Source organism: Cucurbita pepo, chromosome LG06, assembly GCF_002806865.2.
Source record: "Cucurbita pepo subsp. pepo cultivar mu-cu-16 chromosome LG06, ASM280686v2, whole genome shotgun sequence".
In the NCBI taxonomy this organism is placed as follows: domain Eukaryota; kingdom Viridiplantae; phylum Streptophyta; class Magnoliopsida; order Cucurbitales; family Cucurbitaceae; genus Cucurbita; species Cucurbita pepo.
This window is the reverse complement of record NC_036643.1, coordinates 4,612,089-4,625,838: the sequence shown is the minus strand read 5'-3', so window position 1 is coordinate 4,625,838 and position 13,750 is coordinate 4,612,089. Positions and strand designations below refer to the sequence as shown.

The 13,750-nt window shown below is 40.7% G+C and overlaps 4 protein-coding genes across 4 annotated transcripts; 2 read left to right on the top strand and 2 right to left on the bottom strand.

The window, feature by feature from the left end:
• Nucleotides 1-662: 662 nt before the first annotated feature.
• LOC111796608 (chitin-inducible gibberellin-responsive protein 1-like) lies at nt 663-3,038 on the top strand. The gene is made up of 2 exons (XM_023679308.1): nt 663-800; nt 953-3,038. The coding sequence occupies exon 2, from the start codon at nt 1,072-1,074 to the stop codon at nt 2,803-2,805; it is 1,734 nt and encodes a 577-aa protein (XP_023535076.1). The 5' UTR covers nt 663-800; nt 953-1,071; the 3' UTR covers nt 2,806-3,038.
• LOC111796615 (organic cation/carnitine transporter 4-like) lies at nt 2,790-6,192 on the top strand. The gene is made up of 3 exons (XM_023679320.1): nt 2,790-2,851; nt 4,373-4,773; nt 4,993-6,192. The coding sequence occupies exons 2-3, from the start codon at nt 4,389-4,391 to the stop codon at nt 6,180-6,182; spliced, it is 1,575 nt and encodes a 524-aa protein (XP_023535088.1). The 5' UTR covers nt 2,790-2,851; nt 4,373-4,388; the 3' UTR covers nt 6,183-6,192.
• A 758-nt stretch (nt 6,193-6,950) lies between these two features.
• On the bottom strand, nt 6,951-9,445 carry LOC111796653 (organelle RRM domain-containing protein 2, mitochondrial-like). Its single transcript, XM_023679370.1, has 4 exons — nt 9,121-9,445; nt 8,840-8,908; nt 8,644-8,750; nt 6,951-7,322 (listed from the first exon to the last, which is right to left on the bottom strand). Exons 1-4 carry the CDS (start codon nt 9,374-9,376, stop codon nt 7,233-7,235), a joined length of 522 nt encoding a protein of 173 aa, XP_023535138.1. The 5' UTR covers nt 9,377-9,445; the 3' UTR covers nt 6,951-7,232.
• Nucleotides 9,446-10,742: 1,297 nt separating this feature from the next.
• On the bottom strand, nt 10,743-12,709 carry LOC111796640 (60S ribosomal protein L8-1-like). The gene is made up of 2 exons (XM_023679355.1): nt 12,200-12,709; nt 10,743-11,335 (listed from the first exon to the last, which is right to left on the bottom strand). Exons 1-2 carry the CDS (start codon nt 12,637-12,639, stop codon nt 10,990-10,992), a joined length of 786 nt encoding a protein of 261 aa, XP_023535123.1. The 5' UTR covers nt 12,640-12,709; the 3' UTR covers nt 10,743-10,989.
• Between the last annotated feature and the right edge of the window lie 1,041 nt (nt 12,710-13,750).

Genomic DNA, 13,750 nt, shown 5'->3' with positions numbered 1-13,750 from the left:
TCTGTATTCATGTAAATAACACTACCCGAAATTTTGGATTGATTGGGTTGGTGACTTGAACAATCTGAATAGAGTTCACAACCCAATTCTCTGTTTTTAGGTCAAATTAGGCTGAGATGGAGGATTTTTTAAAAAATTATATTTATCTATAATATGTGTTTGTCACATCGCATCACTAATATCGGTTACGAACTCCAAATATTCTTAATCTTTGTAATAACCTTAAAAGTAGGGTAGAGTCGAGTTGAGTTGTAACTCAATTTTTCGGGTTGGTAGGGTTGACCCGCAAGAAAAATGTCAACCCGCAAACCAACTGATCTTTCCGTTTTCGAAAAATTCAACCCAACTTAGATAAATATTCTTAATTAATATATCCAACACATTTTAAAATAATAATGACATGGCAATGGAAGTGTCAGCCACTTTCCAAAGAGGCGCGTGGTTTAAAATCTTTCTAGAAACACAACCCACAAGAAAAAACCAAGAATTTTCAGACTCCTTTCCCCACCGTGTGGTCGGCGAAGTCTTCCGCCGTCAAGTCCGGTCCAACCTCCGTCACTCCCCGCGGTACATCACCGTCACCCCACCGTTACCGTTAAATCCCGTCAAGAACAATAAAAACCCTCTCCCCTTCCCTTCAGCTTCAGTTTTTTCAACATCAACCCGTTCTGTTCTTCACTAATTCTTCAAAATAAGAACACCCATAAGAACAGAACACCCAGAAATTCTTCCATTAATCCTTCACCAAAAAACCCACAAGCGGAATCACAATCTTATCCATTTTCAGCCCCAAATTTCAGGTGACAATCGAATCTCCCAACATTACTCTGTTCTGTTCTTAATCGATTCATGTTTTTCTGCGATTTGGATTTGAATTTCTTTGTCCCATTCTGTCTGAAACAAGTAGAAAACCTTATGTTGTTCTTGTTTGTGTGTTTTTTGTTTGTCGCAGGTTGATTCTTGTTGTTCTTCTGTTGGATATTGAAAAACAATTTTGTTGTTAGGTTTTAGACAAAAACATTGTTGAATCTTTGTCGTGTCTGCTAGAAGAGCTGATGCTAAGTGTATAGCATGGATTCTCACCAGCTGTTTGGATTTGGGGTTAATAGTGCAGAATTTTCATATACATCTTCTTATTCCTCTGTTCCATCTTTACCTAATAGTTTGCTTGGACCTGTGAATTTCAACTTAAGAAATTCCCCTGTGTCTTCATCGCTATTTTCGTCGCAATTCGAATCGGATTCCTTTACGACGACGACTGTAAGTGATAACCAGGATCAAAGGAATTCCCCGGATGATCTCTCGGGACTTAGCCCTTCGTGTAATTCATCGTTCGAAACGAGTAGCTTTAATCGAATAGCTTCGTCGTATTTGGGAACAAATGCATTTGTTTATGAGGGTTGTTCTACTGAGAATATAAGCTATGCTTTGAAACAATTGGAGAGTGCTTTGATGGAACCTGATAATGAGGAAGTTGTGAACAAGCCTGATGAGAGTAGCAGGCCACAGATGATGGGGCAGAGACCGTACTCGTGGAGCCAAGATCGATGTGGTGGGTCGTCGTATGTTGTTCAGTCTCAGATGTCGCCGGTGTCGAGAAGCCAGCGTTCTGAAGAAGTTCGATTGGGGAAACGCCAGAAATCGATGGATGAACCAATATTGCAGCAGGATGGATTGCCATCGGATAATCTTAAGGAGTTGCTGATTGCTTGTGCAAAAGCTTTAGCTGAGTACAGGATGGAGGATTTCGACAAATTGGTTACTGCAGCACGAGGTGCTGTGTCTATCGGCGGTGAACCGATCCAACGTCTCGGTGCTTACATGGTTGAAGGACTGGTGGCGAGGAAAGAGGACTCGGGGGCGAATATATACCATGCTCTAAACTGTAGAGAGCCTGCAAGTGATGATTTGCTTTCTTATATGCATATGCTATATGAAATCTGCCCCTACTTGAAGTTCGGTTACATGGCAGCAAACGGGGCGATCGCCGAAGCCTGTCGAAACGAAGATCGCATTCACATTATAGACTTCCAGATTAGTCAAGGGACACAATGGTTAACTCTTCTTCAGGCACTTGCAGCTAGACCGAGTGGAGCTCCACATGTGAGGATAACTGGTATCGACGACCCTGTTTCTAAATATGCTCGTGGTGATGGGTTGGAGGTCGTAGAGAGTAGGTTGGCCGAGATCTCGAGAAAGTATGGAATACAGGTAGAGTTTCATGGAGTACCTGTTTTCGCTCCAAACATCACGCGTGATATGCTCGACATCAGACCGGGGGAGGCTCTAGCTGTAAACTTCCCGTTGCAGCTTCATCATACCCCAGACGAAAGCGTGGACGTGAACAATCCACGGGACGGGCTGCTAAGGCTGGTGAAGTCATTATCCCCAAAGGTTGTAACTTTGGTAGAGCAAGAATCAAACACCAACACAACCCCTTTCTTCAACAGGTTTGTTGAAACATTAGATTACTACTTAGCAATCTTTGAGTCCATTGATGTCACTCTACCAAGAGACAACAAGAAGCGTATCAACGTCGAGCAACATTGTTTAGCAAAAGATATCGTTAACGTCATTGCTTGCGAGGGGAGGGAACGAGAAGAGCGACACGAGCTCTTCGGTAAGTGGAAATCAAGGTTGACAATGGCAGGGTTTCGCCAGTTCCCGTTGAGCTCTTATGTCAACTCCGTCATTAGAAGTCTTCTCAGGTGTTATTCGGAGCATTACACGCTTGTCGAAAAGGATGGAGCGATGCTGCTGGGATGGAAAAACAGGAACCTGATATCGGCCTCGGCATGGAATTGAGAGCACGAGAATGCAGCTAAACAAAGACCGAGCTCGTGACGACGGGGTATGGCTTGCTATTATACTGACTTTGACATTCAATTGATATCTGCTTACTGTTTATGGATTATAAGTGTTTAGTTAAAAGTTCTATTTTGCATTCATTTTTTTCTCTGGAGATTCAATGCTGAAAACTGTAAGAGAAATAGTTCTATTTGGAGATAAATATACCGGACCCGAAATTTTCTACTTGATTTAAGGTCGTTAACCCCTCTGCAGCGATCTCCTGACTGTCGTTTGGACGCAACCTGTAGTGGGGTGACCACCTGAGTAAGCAACACTTTCTCAGACTCTGCCCAAAAACACTTCCTTAGCGGGTGCGATGAAAACTTCTATGTCTAATGTGAGATACCACATCGATTAGAGAGAGAAACGAGGGGCAACGAGGATGCTGGGCTTCGAAGGGGGTGGATTATGGGATCCCGCATTAGTTGGAGAGGAGAACGAAGCATTCTTTATAAGGGTACGGAAACCTCTCCACGCATTTTAAAACCTTGAGGGGAAGCCCAATAGAAAGTTCAGATAGGACAATATCAGTTAGTGGTGAGTTTGGGTTTGGGCTGTTACAAACAGTATTAGAGCCAGACACCGGGTGATGTGCTAGCAAGGGCGTTGAGCTCCGAAGGGGGTGGACACTGGGCGATGTGCCAACGAGGACGCTGAGTCCCGAATAGAAGTGGATTGTGATATCCCACATCGATTGGAGAGAGGAACAAGTGCTAGCGACACTAGGCCCTAGAGGGGTGGATTGTGAGATCCCACGTCGGTTGGAGAGGGGAACGAAACATTCTTTATAAGGATGTGGAAACTGGTGTGAAAACCTCTTCCTAGCAGACACGTTAACTTTTGGACAATATCTGCTAGCGGTGGACTTAGACTTTGGCTGTTATATCTAACACGTTGCTGCAACAACTACTCCTCTAAAACACCCGCCATAGCGTACTATAGTACCACTCGGCCAAGAAAATAAATAACAAAGAGAAACACTTGAAATCAACCGAAACAATAGACCAAAACGATATCAAACCAAAGACTTAAACGAAAACGCACTTACCAACACTAGTCTATAAAAGACAAGCAACAGAGCAACGATCGAAGATGCAAATGCAAATTCCGAGACTCGACGCCTTGTATACAACTCGACTATAGTGACAAAGTCGAAGGCAATGAACCGTGAACGAGAGACATCAATCATGAAAAGCATGCACGTCCAGTTTCACCACATTATTTCATTTAATATCTGGTCCATTACAACCACTACAGAAAGTTCTCCTAAAATAAGGTCCTCACCTACAAAGTTCTTTTTTTTTTATTCATGTTCATGCCTTACACACATTATTAGGATAATAAAAAAAAACAAAGATTTAGCCTTTCATTTAAAGCATGCACCACCACTTCCAGCTCAAAAACACATCTTTCATGTGACAAAACCTAGACCTCCCCAAAAAAAACAACATTAAAATCACACACATTCCCGACAGCTTCAAAGACACCCTTTTAAAACTTGCTTCTTTTTCACTCTTCCAAGATACTATAAATCTGAGATGGGGAATGGCCTCGAGGAACTTGAGCTGAAACCCGTCGTTGAACCGGTGCCCGAGAGGCTTACTGTCGATGCCATGTTGCAGAAGTATTGTGGCGAGTTCGGCCCGTGGCAGTTGAAAAATTTCTTCTTGAGCAATTTGAGTTGTACCCTTGAGGCATTTCATACTATGGTTATGATCTTCGCCGACCGGGACGTGGCGTGGCGGTGTTTGGATCACTCCGGTTGCGACGCGGCGGAGAAAGATGTTTGTAGGCTTGAACCTGGTTCATGGGAGTGGGTTGGTGGCCGTGGAAGCTCAACGGTGGTGGAGTGGGGTTTGGTTTGTGGTAACAAGTATAAAGTTGGTTTGGCTCAAGCCATTTTCTTCGTTGGATGCACTTTAGGTCTCTCTAAAATGTTGTATATAGTATGCTCGGTTTAAATTACATCTGTCTAATACGTTCTTAAACTTTTATATTTTTTGTTTGTTGTGTTCGTGAACGTTAAAATTTGATCATTAATTTTGAAACTAATACTCGGTTTAAATTATATATGTCTAATATGTTCGTAAACTTTCATATTTTTTGTTTATCGTGTTGATGAACGTTAGGTTTGATTCACAGGAGCAGGAATCTTTGGGCATCTCTCAGACTCGAGCTTTGGAAGAAAACGGTCACTGATTTTAGTATGCATCCTAAACACCATTTTTGGCTGCTTAACAGCTCTCTCTCCTTCTTACTGGATCTATGTCCTCCTCCGACTATTGACCGGAGTTAGCACGGCCGGCAATGCCCTTTGCGCTTTTGTTCTTTCGACAGAGCCTATTGGTCCGACGAGACGCTGCACGGCGGCAATGTCTACGTGCTACTTCTTCTCCGGTGGCATTGCATTACTCTCTGGCATTGCCTACATCTTCCAATCATGGCGTAAACTCTATATCATCTCTTCAATTCCTTCGCTCTTTTACCTTATCCTTGTCGTCCCGTTCCTCTCCGAGTCTCCGCGGTGGTTTCTAGTAAGAGGGAAGTTCGACAAGGCCATGAAAGCTCTAACCATCATAGCAAACACAAACAAAAAGCACATCCCAGAAGGAGTCGTTCTCTCACTCGACACAAAAAACAGTCGAACAGACAACAACAACAGCAACAAGAGTATTATTGACATAATGCGTTCACCCACCACTCGAATGCGGCTTATCATTGGAGTGGGAGTGAATTTCATGAACGCAGTAGTATATTACGGGTTAAGCTTAAACGTCGTGAACTTGAAGACAAATCTCTACGTCAATGTTCTTCTGAACGCCGTCGTGGAGATGCCCGCGTTCGCGGTCACGGCGGCGTTGTTAGGGAAGATGGGGAGGAGAGGGGTGGGGATTTGGACGTTATGGTTTAGTGGGGTGTTTTGTTTGATGGGAAGTATGATAAAGAGTAATAGTGAAGGGAAATGGAGAGTGTTGAAGATGGTTTGTGGGCTATTAGGGCTATCAGGGATGGCTGGGAACTACAACCTGTTGGGACTGTATGTGGCGGAGCTTTTTCCGACGGTGGTGAGGAATGTGGCCTTGGGATGTGCTTCACAAGCCACACAAATGGGAGCCATTTTGGCACCTTTTGTGGTGGTTATGGGGGGAAGGTGGCCATTTCTTGTGTTTGGAGTGTGTGGAATTGTGGGTGGAATGCTTGTGTTTTTTCTGCCCGAGACTCTTAATAGACCTTTCTATGATACTTTGGCTGGTTTGGAGGATGGAGAGAATACTAATATTGCTTCACCTTCCTCCAACAATGTTGTGCGGGTGAGTTCAAGTAATGTTTGACCTATTAATGTCTCGGGTTCTTGTTTCAGATATAGTATAATCAATGATTGGAAGGTTAAAAAAATAGATAAAGCGACGTAAAATTTTTGACCTGGAACAATAATATAATCAAGATAAAAGATCGTAAAAGAGTGCTAATGTTGTACTGGTCCACCAATGTAGACTCCGACCTGTTAGTGCTCAACTATCAAGGCAAGGTCCACTTAAATGTAAAGGAAAAAAGGTTTACAAATCACTTTTCAGATCTCGTAAAAACGCATGCAAACTATTGTTGTCTATAAACATTTAGGTTAAATTTGGAAAGAAGGCTCAATATCACAATTGCACTCTTGTGGCAGTGGGATAGTGATTGTACAACACTTGTTCTATCCTGACAAACAAGTTAGCCGTACAGAAGTTGTACTTTGCAGTATGATCAAGCCTTGAATCAAGTACAAGAAATGTTTTAGAAAATGTGAGCGAGAACGAGAAAGTGCGTTGAAAACAGTTTGAAAGAAATCAATGTTATAAGCTAAGAATGAATAAGCAACAACAATGATTTTGATAGTATAAAATCCGAGTAAGAAGAATTGACAACTAGTCACATCCCACCATATTATATTATAGCCTTTGTGGGTGTAGACATAATTTGATGATCGGTCATGGTCATGCACTATTGTATTGTAAATGCATATCTAATAAGTAAAAAGGGTTCGAAATTAGCATGCTAACATCAACTACATGTCTTGAAGTGCATTAATGAACCATCAAAGCAACGTAAGAACTAACTTCAAGACAACATCAAACAATGGCTACTTATCATCAACAAGAATAAAGTGCAAAAAAGTATATTTGCGAACATACATTTATAATAGCTATGACTGAATGTGTTCAAAAATAGGTCATACATGGTACGTATAACAAAAAGGTTCACTCACAGCAATGGAAGAGAAGAACCAACCTCCATTGAAGAAAGAACTTGAATCATGTAAATAATGTTGGGTGCCGTTTTGCAGACCAAAATAGTTTAATGGATGGGCAAGCACCCTCCATTGCAGAAGTTTACGAGAGTCATTGCCGGCCATATGGAGGGACTGCATTGTGCTCGGGAGGCGGTCTCGGCCTTGCGTACTCGGCGAAAATAACCCAACCATCCAGGAACTGGATCATTAAGAGGGAAGACAAATAGAAATTCGTCATCATTCAATTGTAAATAAACAAATTGCAACATGTGTTCAAAAGCTACCATCAACCTGGTTTCACAAGTCCTATTTCCAAGCATTCTAATTTCTGAAGTTTATCAGAGGTAGATGTTTTGACTGGACATCAAGGAGGTATGGAATCAAATCAATTGGAATGGTTAATAACAGGAATGTTCTGCTAAAATGTTAAAAATTATGCTGATGCAAAACACGGGTCACTGCTAGCAGATATTGTCCTCTTTGGGCTTTCCCTTCCAGACTTCCCCTCAAGGTTTTAAAACTCAACTATTAGGGAGAGGTTTCCACACCCTTATAAGGAATGTTTCGTTCTCCTCTCCAACCGGTGTGAGATCTCACAATCGATGTCCAGCTTTGATATCATTATAACAATTCAAGCCCACTGCTAGCAGATATTATCCTCTTTGGACTTTCTCTTCCAGGCTTCCCCTCAAGGTTTTAAAACGCGTCAGTTAGGGAGATTTTTCCACACCCTTACCAGGAATGCTTCATCCTCGTAGAAGTTATATATATAGTTTGACAAAGTGGATTTAAAAGAAACTAGATCATTAACTGTTCAACAACAATCATTTGGCATTGTCAAAGTCTGTTCTTTCTGGACCTTTTGACTATAAAGATTTATTAACCATTTAGCCATTGGCAATAGTTGTAAAAATTGATGATAATAGTAATAATAATGTTTCCAAGCTTGGGCAGCTAAGCTAAACTTAAACATTTCGTCTTTCCAACATTAAAGAAAAACATTTCTAATTCTCTTAGACTTCAACGAACATATAGTGGTCGTATTTTAATTTAATCTTCTAAAGAGTACATCGAATATTAAAAAAAACATTTAAACATCCATTACTATGCAAAGATAAAAAATAAATAAAAAAATCAGCCTAGATGCCAAATAACAAGCTACTCTCACCACCATGCTGCTCGAATGGCAAAGGATTCAAATTATAGAAGAGAAGCATGTATCATAATAATGCCACGTTTGAAAGAATTACATCAAGCAGACACCATTGCAGATGGGAAATTGAAGCAAAATTATCAGCCCAAACCAGGTAAATAAAGATTCAAGGTTGCAAAGCAAGTATCATAGTCAAATCAGAGTTCTGTAAGATGTAATATGTTCTATATGCTGCCTGCCAATCAAATACTCTAGAATGCTGACTTGTACGCATTTGTGGATTACAATACACACCATATTCAGGAATCTTGTATTTATTTGTGTGATATTTTGATTAACACAATGAAGACATATTCAAATAACTGACCTTGCCATCCATGCCCTCTATGCCTTTAGCCGCATCCTCCAAAGTGGCATATTTAACAAAACCGAATCCCTTAGAATATCCAGTCACTCGATCAGTCACGACTCTTGCTGTAAACAGAAGGGAAAACCAAAGGTAAAAAATGGCAATTCTTCAGACCTAAGCACCAATCAAACATAGGGAAAGACAAAGAACAGACCATGAACAACTTCCCCAAACTTTGCAAAGGCTTCATTAAGTTTTTCAGTAGTAGTGCGTTTACTGAGGCCTGAAAGACGACAAAAGAACAACATCAAAAATGAAATTCCCCACCAACGCCGGATAGATAAAAATTCAGCGGGAATGAAACCATAAAACACAATATCATTAGCAGAGTCACGACTAGAAATGGAACGATTAACAAAACGCATAAACGCGACAAATTAATGGTTTTCAAAGCAAATAAACGAAAGTCAACTAGATTAAGAAAGAATGAGTTACCGGAAACGAAAAGGTTAGTACTAGGCTCAGGCTGCTCACGCTGCTGAGCCGACGGAGGAAGCGGCGGAGGAATAAAACTGGAAGTTGAAGCACTGGAGAACAGCCGGCCAGAAACAAAGGCATTCGTGTTGGGCGGCGTCGGTTTCTCGCAATCATGAATAGCCTGCAAGAATATCGGTAGAGTACGAGCTGAAGTACCTGTAATGAGCCGCCTCAAACTCCGAGGTGCCGCCGCCGCCGCCGATCTGAGAGCCATGGCCTTGGGGTTTAAGCTACTAAACCCTTTCTGGAAGGGGAAGAAAAATCTAGACAGGAAAAATCAGAGTCTTGGGGCGGATGGGGACTCTGCTTTAACGCAGAGGAAGAGGGTATTAGCTGAAATTACCGAAATATCCTGGCCTTTGGCGAAACGATTTTATTGTTGAAGGGTAAATGTGTCTTTCTGTCATTTTCGCTGGTTTTCTTTATGGTTAGTAGGGCACAAAATTGAGGCCCATGTAGCTGTTTTATATGGGCCTCTGTTTGTAACGACCGGCCCAATAAGTATTCCTCGGTGTAATATTTGTTTCACGAAATTTAAGGTTTAAATACCAAACTTGTAATTACTCGCAAGTGGTGACTTTAGGTGAAAAATGTGTTCATATAAACGACTCGATTATTAGGCCGTGATGTTTCACATCTATAGTTTCGATCATAATTTTATCTACATAGTACACGACTTCTTTCAATTGACATTTCAACTCGAACAGTCCATCTCATTCTGTATCAATCGATTTGTTTGTTATAATAAGATTGAAAAATATTTTATAACAGTTAAGTTCACCACTTATTGTCCACTTTTGCTCGTTACATCAACCTCACAATTTCAAAGCGCGACTATTAGGGAGGTTATATCAACCTCACAATTTCAAAGCGCGACTATTAGGGAGAAGTTTCCACGCCCATGTAAAAAAAGTATTCCCTCTTCAACCATGTGAAATTATAAAAAATGTATCTCGAACATGGGATCTCACAATTCACCCCCTTTAGAACAAGCATCATTCACTCCCTTAGAGAACCAACGTCCTCATGACACACCTGGCAATTCACCCCCTTTAGAACCAGCGTCATTCACTCCCTTAGAGAACCAGCGTCATTCACTCCCTTAGAGAACCAGCGTCCTCATGGCACACCTACCCCTTTAGAACCAGCGTCATTCACCCCCTTGGAGAACTAACGTCCTCGTAGCACACCTGGCAATTCACCCCCTTTAGAACCAGCGTCCTCGTGGCACACCTGGCACACCATTCAATGTCTGACTCTGATATCATTTGTAACAGCCCACTAGTAGGCATTGATCACCTTGACTATTACGTATTGCCATCAACCTCACCTCACAAATACTAGATCATGCTAGATCATGATGTTTTAAATTTAGTCTCAATTACACCCTAAACAAACGTGCACACCAATTAACAAGAAATGCATCTCAACCCGTCGATTGAGTCGAAAGAATTGGTGTAGAACATAAAAATAATTAAAAATTTGATCAAATTTCATTTTGGTCTCTTCATCTTCTCCATTAATGCACTACCATTTTTATAAAGACATCAAATTCTATTTGTTCTTCATGGTCTACATCAAATCTTTTAATGGTGATCTAATATTATTTCCAAACTCCCTTGAAGAAGCTCAGATCTTTCACCAGATATTCAAATTCATTGTAGCAACAAGAAACAAGGGAGAGAGGGAATATGTTCAAAAAGGATCTTGTAACAAAACTCAAACAAAAACTCCTAAATATGGTCTTCAACATAATGCGAAACAGATCAAACATAATGAAAGGGGCTAAGTATTAAGCAAAATAAGCTTAAAACAGAATGAGTTGCTCTAAGAACCTTTGTCGGACTTAGCAGCAGTAGCAGCAGCCTGTCCACGGAGACGACCAGTTCTTCTCGCAGCAATGAGACCAACCTTTTGACCAGGTGGGGCATCACGACGAACGGTACTGGCGTGACCAATGTGTTGATGGTTACCACCACCATGGGGATGTTCAACTGGGTTCATAGCAACACCACGAACCTTGGGCCAGCTGTTGCGCTTCACACGGAACTTATGGTATGCATTACCTGCCTTGAGAAGTGGCTTCTCTGTTCTTCCTCCTCCAGCAACCTGACCGATCATAGCACGGCACCCACTTGGTACAATCTTCTTGGCTCCTGATGGTAGCTTGATCCTGCAAAATACAGAATTTTGAGATGAAGGCAGAGTAGGAATCGAATTGAATCATTTCATAAACAAAACTGTAGTTGACTAGAAATATCTAATCTCTTTGAGCTTTTTCCCTGTTTTTCATCTCACTAATATGATAGAACATATCATCTATGCTCACTCCAATGAGAACACTCCTCATCTGCCTTCTTGAGAGATATGAATACACATTGGCCACAGCTAGCAAATCACTAAGCAAGTAAACATAGATATGGAGAGTTTTAATCGAGCGAGTACAAGTTCTATCGTTCGTATTGATGTTCATGTTCATGAGAAAAGAGGAACAATCACCAAGGCAAAAGAGTTATAACAATGATAGAAACCACATAAGATTATTGGGAGTTTGGAAATGCTCATTTAGGAACAATTGGCAACATGAATTAGTTGCAAAAGAATGACACTATGAACTCCAAAAGGCGAAAAAGTATTACAACCACAACACTTTCAAACACTCTTCCTTCAAAAATCATCATATTCCACACAAAGTACTTTATGGCGTTAATAAGAAAATTCCCACATATCAATCCGATTATTTCTTGTCAATTTGAGCACAAATGGAACTTCAAGTAAACGGAAAATCTTACGATGGAAAATCAAAATAAATGTTCAATGAAATCTGTAACCAAACCACAAAAGGTTTGTTCAAATCAAACCCTTTTGTTCGATTCAGGTCAAGTTTCATTTAACGAATTATAGCACAAACATAGCAAAGAAAGTCAAGCAAAATACGCAACCATACTCAAACAATCCAAGAACAAATCCATAAATTCTTCAACAGCCATGCTTCGATTCAGAAAAACAAAAATAAAGTTAACAAATCCAAGTTTACCTGCTAGTATCATTATCCGGGTTGTGGCTAATAACAATAGCATAATCACCAGAGCACCTAGCGAACACACCACGGTCACCCACATGGTGCTCCACATTACAAACCACAGCACCTTCAGGAATGGCTCGGATGGGAAGCACATTACCAACAACGAGATTAGCCTTCTTCCCACAGTAAACAAACTGACCAGTGTACATACCCTCAGCGGCAATGAAAAGTTCCTTCTGGTGCTTGTAGCGGAAGGGGTGTCGGAAGGTGACACGGGCCAACGGTGCACCTCTACCCGGATCGTGGATGATTTCGCTGATCACACCTTTCAGGTACCCATTTCGCTCGCCGAAATCGAGGGACCTGAAACGGGCAGGACCCTTCCGGTGGTGGGTGTGAGATCGGAAGACCGATCCAGCTCCCTTACGTTGTGCTCTGATCACACGACCCATTGGAGGATGGGAATTAGGGTTTCGGGGATAGGGGGGGAGGGGAAGGGGATGAGGGGCGCAGACGATGGAGTGATAAATAGGAAGAGGATTAGGGTTTTTAGAAGAGAAAGGGAAGAGGGCTGATGGGTTGCCCTAGATTGGGTGTTTGGATACAGGTCCAGAATTATAAGTTATTTCCATTTAGGCCCAACAAATTTTGTAATTTATTAAAAGTCCCAAAAATATTTACGGTTTTACATTTTTGCTTTAAATGAGGCCCCTTTTTGCAAAAATATTGATTTGTATTATTATTATTATTATTATTTATTTATCTTGATTTTCTTTCTTTTTTTAAAAATTTTTTTTTTTCAATTATTTATGTTTATTGTTGTTTCTGTTTTTAAGTATTCTTATAAATTATTTTTATAAATCATTAGTTTGAGAATAATTATTAATATTTAATATTGAATAGTGACTTTTGCATCCACTTAAATATGAATAATATAAAATTAAATCCAAATTTAATTAGTTAAAATTATTTTAATAATTTGATTTAATAAAAATTAGTCGGAGAGAGGAATACATCAGTTGGAAAGAGAAATGAAGTGTTTCTCAAAATCTCTCTTTAGTAGACACGTTTTAAAATTGTGAGGCTAACGACACTTCATAACGGGTTAAAACGGATAGTATTGCTAGTGGTGGACTAGAATTTTTACAAATGGTATCAGAGACAGGCATTAAGTAGGGGTAGATTGTGAGATCCCATGTCAGTTAGATAGGGGATGTGGAAACCGTGAGAAAACTGTGAGGCTAACGACATTGCATAACGGGTTAAAACGGACAGTATTGCTAGTGGTGGGCTAGAATTTTTACAAATGGTATCAGAGTCAGGCATTAAGCAGGGGTGGATTGTGAGATCCCATGTTGGTTAGATAGGGGATGTGGAAACCGTGAGATCCCATGTCGGTTAGATAGGGGATGTGGAAACCGTGAGATCCCATGTCAGTTAGACAGAGGGTGTGGAAATCTTTTTCTAGTAGACATGTTTATAAGAGCGTGGAAACCTTTTCCTATTAGACATGTTTTATAAAATCATGAGGATGACAACTAACGGGCTAAAACGGGCAATATA

What these genes read in the sequence shown, in the direction of transcription:
- LOC111796608 (XM_023679308.1), top strand. Translation starts at nt 1,072, where the DNA reads ATGGATTCTCACCAGCTGTTTGGATTTGGGGTTAATAGTGCAGAATTT.
- LOC111796615 (XM_023679320.1), top strand. Translation starts at nt 4,389, where the DNA reads ATGGGGAATGGCCTCGAGGAACTTGAGCTGAAACCCGTCGTTGAACCG. An exon ending in CTTCGTTGGATGCACTTTAG is followed by an intron (nt 4,774 to 4,992) that starts GTCTCTCTAAAA and finishes TTTGATTCACAG; the next exon opens with GAGCAGGAATCTTTGGGCAT.
- LOC111796653 (XM_023679370.1), bottom strand. Translation starts at nt 9,376, where the DNA reads ATGGCTCTCAGATCGGCGGCGGCGGCGGCACCTCGGAGTTTGAGGCGG. An exon ending in TACTAACCTTTTCGTTTCCG is followed by an intron (nt 8,909 to 9,120) that starts GTAACTCATTCT and finishes GTCGTCTTTCAG; the next exon opens with GCCTCAGTAAACGCACTACT. An exon ending in GTTTGGGGAAGTTGTTCATG is followed by an intron (nt 8,751 to 8,839) that starts GTCTGTTCTTTG and finishes TTCTGTTTACAG; the next exon opens with CAAGAGTCGTGACTGATCGA.
- LOC111796640 (XM_023679355.1), bottom strand. Translation starts at nt 12,639, where the DNA reads ATGGGTCGTGTGATCAGAGCACAACGTAAGGGAGCTGGATCGGTCTTC. An exon ending in CCGGATAATGATACTAGCAG is followed by an intron (nt 11,336 to 12,199) that starts GTAAACTTGGAT and finishes TGTATTTTGCAG; the next exon opens with GATCAAGCTACCATCAGGAG.